This window comes from Nicrophorus vespilloides, unplaced genomic scaffold (assembly GCF_001412225.1).
Source record: "Nicrophorus vespilloides isolate i.1.1-1 unplaced genomic scaffold, Nicve_v1.0, whole genome shotgun sequence".
NCBI classification, from domain to species: Eukaryota; Metazoa; Arthropoda; class Insecta; order Coleoptera; family Silphidae; genus Nicrophorus; species Nicrophorus vespilloides.
Genome location: NW_017099876.1, coordinates 113,883 through 122,178, shown reverse-complemented (window position 1 = coordinate 122,178; position 8,296 = coordinate 113,883). Strand labels below are relative to the sequence as shown.

At 29.0% G+C, this 8,296-nt stretch overlaps 1 protein-coding gene across 1 annotated transcript; it reads left to right on the top strand.

Annotated features, from left to right (window-relative positions):
- The first annotated feature begins 1,263 nt into the window (after positions 1-1,263).
- LOC108565954 (putative leucine-rich repeat-containing protein DDB_G0290503) lies at positions 1,264-8,012 on the top strand. The gene is made up of 24 exons (XM_017925635.1): positions 1,264-1,754; positions 1,816-1,893; positions 1,943-2,074; positions 2,128-2,322; positions 2,373-2,459; positions 2,512-2,628; positions 2,685-2,768; positions 2,823-2,897; positions 2,957-3,043; positions 3,124-3,222; positions 3,274-3,360; positions 3,414-3,515; positions 3,563-3,652; positions 3,699-3,770; positions 3,839-3,931; positions 3,990-4,073; positions 4,129-6,933; positions 6,988-7,083; positions 7,139-7,195; positions 7,259-7,336; positions 7,389-7,493; positions 7,548-7,685; positions 7,781-7,813; positions 7,866-8,012. Exons 1-24 carry the CDS (start codon positions 1,361-1,363, stop codon positions 7,967-7,969), a joined length of 5,292 nt encoding a protein of 1,763 aa, XP_017781124.1. The 5' UTR covers positions 1,264-1,360; the 3' UTR covers positions 7,970-8,012.
- Positions 8,013-8,296: the final 284 nt, after the last annotated feature.

The following is an 8,296-nucleotide window of genomic DNA, read 5'->3' as shown; positions in this document are numbered from 1 at the left end:
AATACGTGCTTCAGTATTGGATCGAAGTTCAAGAATTGCCTCTGCCAAACCTGGAGGTTCTTCTGGTATTTTAGTAATTTCACATTTAAAAGGATCTACAACCCAATTTACAGATTGTACATCAAGATCTGGAAAGTAGTCATTACCCATTTTGGGTAATTTTCCCCGGTTCCCCGACCGCTGATTTAAAGTATTTATATTTTTTCTTCTTGGAAGTTTCCACCTACAGCAACGGAATTTTAACTTTGAGGGCTCCGGACTAACATTATTTCAGTGCCGAGAAAATTAACCCATGTTTGGATTATTTGAGTATATTTTTATAAAGACTATGGCTAAATCCGCCCTAGAATATCTATATTCTTCTTTCCATCTCTGTTTAGTTTGTGCCTATCATTATATTTTTGTATTCCATCAATAACTATATTGTAGACAACCAAACTAGCACAACTGGGATTACCCTACTTATGTGGTCATTTATATAATAAACTGATTATTCTTTGTTATGCTTAGTCTGTTTTTGTATTGTATTGTCGAATGAAATCGGAACCAATCGGAACCTTTTCAAACTTTTTCAAATGTTTACTTTTCGGTAATAAAACTTTTATGATTATGTAAAATAGAACAAAATACAGTTTGTGTGTCCATTTTCGTAATTTTATTCTGCATTATTCTCCATAATGTTCAGCAGCACTGTTCGATAGTTCACAAGTAAGTAATTTTTCTGTAACAAATCGCTTTAATTAACATACATTTTATATATAACTCACAACAAAACTGTTTAAGAGCCGCAAGCGGTTCGCGAGCCACTGTTTAGCCTCTCCTTTTATTTGCAATGACTTCAAGCCAACTTCTAATAAAACTTATAAATCTTGACAATAAATTTTATTGTAGGATTTATATCACGATAATGAAGAAGTAGAAGTTTTGTTTTATCATAAATGTAAAAATTAACTGTATGTATAATAGGCTAAATTAAAGTTTCAACAAGAAATGAGTATTAGTTAAAGCTACGTTATATGCAACCAAGTATACAAATATTTTGGAACTTGGTAGTTCAAAGTTAGAATTTTTTTTTTATAAAATAATACTATTCTTATATGTGGTTTAATTGAGTATTAACATTTAAGTTACTATTAAATTGACAAATTAAAGAAGAAATTTTAAGATCTTCTAATTTAATATGGTATGTTGTGAGAACTTTGCAACAAGTGTTGCATCATCTCATACCATCAAAATTTTGTTCCGTTATTGGCGCGCGGTTATTTCAGTTGTTTGTCGTCCACTTTCAAACTGTTTCAGAAAGTTTGGTTATGTTATATACTTATGTGTTTTAAACAAATATTTTATATTAGCTACTATCATGACCAGTGATTACGATAAACCAGGGCCTAGTAGTGCTGGTAATTTCGCATCTTACCAGGAAATTGAACATGAGACTAGTAAATACAACTACGATAACTGCATTATTCAACAAAGAACGGACGACGAATTCGACAGCTCAGACGATGAAAACAACAATTATAATGTTCTTCATCAAATTGATGGAAATGATGTTATACAGGAATATGGAAAAACGTTAAATGCTGATGATGAAGATGACAAGATTTTAAATAAATTATTGGAATATATATGCTCTGATACAGAAGTAATTTCAGAGAGTGAGAGCACTAGTTCAGAAAATGAAATTCAGTTAAAATCCTTTGTAAATTTCATTACAATGCTAAATGATGTTGAACCACGTTTCTCAGAAGAAGGTAGAGTTAAAAAGTATATACTTAAAATCAATATTTTTATTTTATATTAATTTGTAAATAGATGGACAAACTGTTAATCAAGAGCCAACATCAAAGAAAGACACAAGTGAAGCAGCTCTGGAGAGTAGCAATGAGAAACGTATTTATATTTAATTTTATGTAGTAAATGACTAAAAATGCTATTTTAGAGTTAAAATCTGTGAATAAAGATGATGCTAACAAAAGCCAACAAGAAATAGCCATCTCTACAAAACCTCAGAACTTGATACAATCACCTCAAGTAACTAGAAGTAAAAATAATGAAACAAAAATACATATTGGTATGTATACAACAAAAAATATTTGTTACATTCTTAATTTAATTCTACTGTAGCTGAAAATTTACCAATTGTTCCACTTATTAAAAAGAAGGTACTCAAAAGGAAAATGAAAAAAATACAAACAAATCACACCAATTCTAAAACAATAAAAAGTAAACATGAAGTCAATTCAAATTATTCCTCTAGTGATGATGAAAATACAAATGTTCCATTAAAGAAGAAGATAAAGATTCGTTTCAAGGCACAAGGTAATATCTCAGATAAAATATATGCCATACATTATTGAATATATTTGCAGCTACCAAGAAAAAAATAACAAATGGTACTGAATATGATATGTCTGATGAATCAGATATTGAAGTAAAGGATAACAAAAAGGAGACAAGTAAATTACATATATAAAACATCTATATTTTTATATATAAATATGTTTTTAGCAAAATCCAAAGATGTGTCTAAGTTGGATAAGCAGAAAATGAATAGCATTTCATCAGATGATCCTGTTAAAAAGAATGATGGTCAAGTTTCAATAAATTATTTGGGCAAGTCATCAGGTAAATATATTTGTTGTTGTTTTGTATTATTACTTACATCAAATCAATTGCAACAGATCAATTCTCAAATATTCGAAACATTCTTGAGCAATCATTGATCCACCAGAATCAATTACTGGATCTATCGAACAAAGATAATTGTATGTTTAATTTTTAATAGTTAGTTGTTTTTCATATAAATTGTTTGATTGTAGATGAAGGAATTCTCAATATAATTAATGAATATGCTGATTTTAAAGAAGGAAGAAATAAAAAGTCAACAACAGAAAGTATTTACCTATATCATCTTTTATTTAGACATTTATATTTTAATTTAATTCAATTTTAGGTACTGATGAAACAAAACAAGTTTTATTAAAACAATCTAATAAAAGTACTACTCTAACTGCACCTAATCACAAGAAGAGTATAAGAGGTGAGTGGATGTTTTTCTCTAATCTAAGATTATATTGCAAAGGTGGTGTTATTAATCATTATTAATAATCTTAAATTAAGGTGAAGCTACTGAAGGTTTTTTGTCAGATCAAGGTAATGAACTTCCTATATCTATGATCAGTCCGAGGAGGTCGCTACGACTCCTAAACAGTTCAACACGTAATATATCATAACTATAAATATATTTTTTGTTAATTATTTCTATTTTAGATGCTAATGAATCTACGACGAAAAAGTCTTCCACAGTTATAACAGGAGGAAGTCAAAATAAGTCTCGAAATCAGTTGAAATCTAAAGGTAAAGAAATTCGAATTGTAGAATAATATCATTTTATCTAAAATTAATTTTAGTTTGTGAAGAAGAAACTGCAGATATCGCAACTGGAGCAGACAAAAACCAAATGAATTCCATTAAAAGTCCTATTCTTCAAAAAAAGAAGAATGTTTTGAAAAGTAAGGTAATTTTAGTAAAATAACCATTCCTAATGAGTTGGTTCTAGGTAAAGATGATGAGAAAGCTAGCAAAGTAAATGCTGATGATAATGATGTTGGGACCCTAAAGAAACCAAGAAGACTGAATTTTTCAAAAGGTAAAAACAAAATAACTGATTTAATGTACTAATAATTTAATTATAGGCAAAACTACGACTGAATTACTGCCCGCACAAGGAAATGATAAACTGATCTCCAAAGTGAATCAGTCACAAGGTAAGTTCTTAAAAAAATATATATTATATAATCATATCTTATGTAATACATAATATATACAGTTTTAGGATTTAATGAAACATCTGACCATGTTAATGATAGTGACAAAACTATTTTGAGTCCCATCATCAAATCCTGGAGGTCGCCTCGTTGGTTGAAAAGTATGTATATTTTAAACTGAAAATTAATTTAAATTTCAACTTAATTGTACGTTTTCAGGTCAATCGGTACTTGTGGATAATACTAAAAATATTATGACTTCAACTCCTAATACAAACTCGTGTGCGCGGTTGAAATCTAAAGGTAAAACAAATTCAATTGAAAAAAAAAACCTAAAACTATATCTGTATAATTTCAGTCACTACCAATGTTTTAAATAAAAAAGAGAATACTTCTAAATCTGATTTAGTAAGAAAAGTAAATAAATCGCCAAGAAAGATGAATGACCAAGAATCTTGTAATGAATTTGACGATGACGCTAAAGACAACGAAATAAAAGTGTCAGCAAAGAAATTGAAAGAATTGCAAAATAAAAAGAAATTGGCTACTATAGATGCAGGAGAAGAAAATTCTTTAGTTGAATTTAAGGATAAAATAAATACGAAAACTGTGGAAGGTCAACAATTTATTGGTATAAAGAGAAAAGCTTCAACAAGTAAAGAACAATCGGATAAAAATAAATCAAAAAAGCTGACAAACATCATAGCTTCAAAAGATAAAGATTCTATTAATAAAACTGAGGACGATAAAGTTGATAATGAAAATAAAACGGAAGCTATATGTCAACGAGTAACAAGAAATCACTCAAAAGTTTTGGAAGGAAAAGTAAATGAATCACTAAATATAAAGAAACGAATAATTCCTATAACTTCTTCTGAAGAACAAGTATCTTGTAGCGATAATGAAGGCAATAAAAAGGATGGTACAGAAAACAAAAATGTAACCGATTTCAAACAGAAAGGAAATAATGAGAGTCAAGTAATTAAAAAGACAGCAAAAGCTTCAACTAGTAAAGTAACAAAATCATCGAAAGTGAAGAAGCCAATAATAAAGAATGTTGAAGATAAAGAAGTTGTTGCCGAAACCATACAGAAAGCAAGCAAAATCGAGGAAAGTGAACAAACAATAAGTAAGAAGGAAATGGTTATTACTAAAAACGTAAAAGTATCTCTAAGCAAGAAGAAATCGATACTGTCTACATCATCTGTAGAACAAGATTCATGTGATGATCAATTAGATAATGTCAAAGAAAACAAAAGGAATTTAAACACACCTAATGAAATAAAGCATGGAACAAAAACTTCAGAAGTAAGAAATAAGCCAAAAGCTTCAGCCAGAAAAGTAAAAGAATCGCTAAACATAAATAAACGAATAATTCCTATAACTTCTTCTGAAGAACAAGTATCTTGTAGCGATAATGAAGGCAATAAAAAGGATGGTACAGAAAACAAAAATGTAACCGATTTCAAACAGAAAGGAAATAATGAGAGTCAAGTAATTAAAAAGACAGCAAAAGCTTCAACTAGTAAAGTAACAAAATCATCAAAAGTGAAGAAGCCAATAATAAAGAATGTTGAAGATAAAGAAGTTGTTGTCGAAACCATACAGAAAGCAAGCAAAATCGAGGAAAGTGAACAAACAATAAGTAAGAAGGAAAAGGTTATTACTAAAAACGTAAAAGTGTCTCTAAGCAAGAAGAAATCGATACTGTCTACATCATCTGTAGAACAAGATTCTTGTGATGATCAATTAGATAATGTCAAAGAAAACAAAAGGAATTTAAACACACCTAATGAAATAAAGCATGGAACAAAAACTTCAGAAGTAAGAAATAAGCCAAAAGCTTCAGCCAGAAAAGTAAAAGAATCGCTAAACATAAATAAACGAATAATTCCTATAACTTCTTCTGAAGAACAAGTATCTTGTAGTGATATCGAAGACAATGAAAATGATGGTACAGAAAACAAAAATGTAACCGATTTCAAACAGAAAGGAAATAATGAGAGTCAAGTAATTAAAAATACAGTAAAAGCTTCAACTAGCAAAGTAAAAAAATCGTCGAATGTGAAGAAGCCAATAATAAAGAATGTTGAAGTAGAAGATAAAGAAATGAAAATGAATCTAATTGTAACCGAAACCACACAGAAAGGACCCAAAATCGAGGAAAATGAACAAACAATAAATAAAAAGGAAAAGATTAATGCTAAAAATGTAAAAGTAGCTCTAAGCAAGAAGAAATCGATACTGTCTACATCATCTATAGAGCAAGATTCTTGTGATGATGAATTAGTTAATGTAAAAGAAAATAAAAGGAACCTAAATGTACCCGATGAAATAAAGTATGGAACGAAAACTTCAGAAGTAAGAAATAAGCCAAAAGCTTCAGCCAGAAAAGTAAAAGCAAAAGTTTCTTCATCTTGTGAAGAGCAAGATTTGAATGTAAATGCAAACACTACCATAAACAAAGAAATGAAAAATAAAGAAGGTCAACAGGTATTAAGAAATAAGCCGAAAGCTTCAGCAATAAACGTTAAAGAATCGCAAAATATGGAGAAAGCAATAGTTTCTTCAGCTTCTGAAGAACAAGATGCTTGTAATGAAAGTAAAGTAAAGGGTATTAATGTTAAAGAAATCAAAACGAATACAAATAAAACTAGTGTCATAAAGAAAGGAACAAAAAATAAGAAAGATAAAGAAGTAATTAAAAATGATTCAATAGCTACGACACTTAAAGTAGTTTTAGAAAAGCTACATTTTTATAACGAAATTGAAGTTAACAGTACAGAAAATGAAAATTCTAATGTTGCAAGTACGTCTCAAAAAGGAATCAAAGCTACAGAAAATAAAAAACTAAAAAATAATAATTCAAAACTTTCGACTACAAAAGAATCGCCAAAGAAGAATACAGCTACAGCTGCCAAAGATCAAGACTCTTGTAGTGAAATGGAAGATGATGAACTTAAGGGTAAAAGAAACAAAATTAATACGAATATTGCAAGTACATCACTAAAAGGAACCGAAACTGTGAAGAGTCAACAAACAGTGAGAAATGAGAAGACAGCTTCAAAAAGAAAATTGAAAGAAACGCGAAATAAGAAACAGGGTGATACTGAAGAAGAGGACATGTCTTATTCTTCTCAAAAGAAACCTAAATTAAGTGAAGGTAATATAATTATATATTTATTGAATTTTATTATACAAACATTTTCATTTGTAGCAACCAATAAGAATACTGCGAGTAGCACGGATGATGAAACGAATGAACTTCCTCTACAGAAGAGAGCTTACAATTCGACAAGAAATAGCAGCAAAAGTAAATGGAATCTTTTATTTAGGAATATTATTTCTTTAATATATGTTTGTTTTAGTTCATCGCGATATTAGTTTAAATAATGGCGAGGTTTCACGTATTAAAAAAGAATCAGGTAACATGCAAATGTTATAAACAAACAAATTATGGTATATTATAATTTGATATTTTGTTTTAGGTTCAGTATCTGATAAACAGCTTCAACGTATCTGCGATGAACTCAATGCGTCTCGCAAATCGCTTGATTTTTCGTTTGGTAAGAATTACAACTTATGGGATTATTCGTGTTATTGAAATTATTGTTTTAGGTGATGCAACATTAAATGATTCTCTTAGGCGAAGTAGTCGTTCACGAAAACCAGTAAAATTTAAAGGGTGCATGTACATTCAATCCATTGAATCATCGACGTCAGGTATAATTCTCTTTAATAGTCTTATAATATTTATGTAATGTCATTTAATTATAGGAAGGAAAAGTACCACTCGGAAAAGGATGACGATTTCGCAAACACCAACTGCAAATGCTTCGAGAACAAACCAAGAAAACGATGATACTCATGAAGGAAATTTAGAAGCTAATAACCAAGTTTCATCTCAAAGCAAAGGTAATTTAATATATTATTAATATATATAATATATTTTTACAATTTCAAAAGATGAAAACTGTATTTCATATCTGTTTATTCTTTCGTTATTTCAGCTGAAAGTCAGGTCTCCGAGGTTCAATCAACAAGTTCGTATAAGAATACCTGAAAAATACGTCATTTATCAAATTGATGTTTCAGGCAACACTACTACTAAATTACACAAGAAGAGGAAACTGTTTTCGCCGGATACCTATTTAAATTCGTCTGCAATAGCAAAATGTTGTGAACACACACAAGCTTAATTTTATTTATGTTCTTTTTTATTTTTTTACATTTTACAAATGTACACGTTTATTTTTTATTATTATACATGTTCTACAGAGTTTATTATTTATTTCAGATGTTTATTTTTGTTTTAGAATTTATTTTTTAAGTACCTTAATTTTATAGAATAGGTCAAATAAGTTGTATTTTTTCAATGTTTCTTAATTTACGTTTAAACACATTTTATGATGTTATTAAAACATATCTAAAATCCAATATATTTATCCTGAATGTACCTATTTTCAAATATATTCCAACTCTTATGATATTTTTTTCTATATTTGTCGATTTCTATTTACAATTAC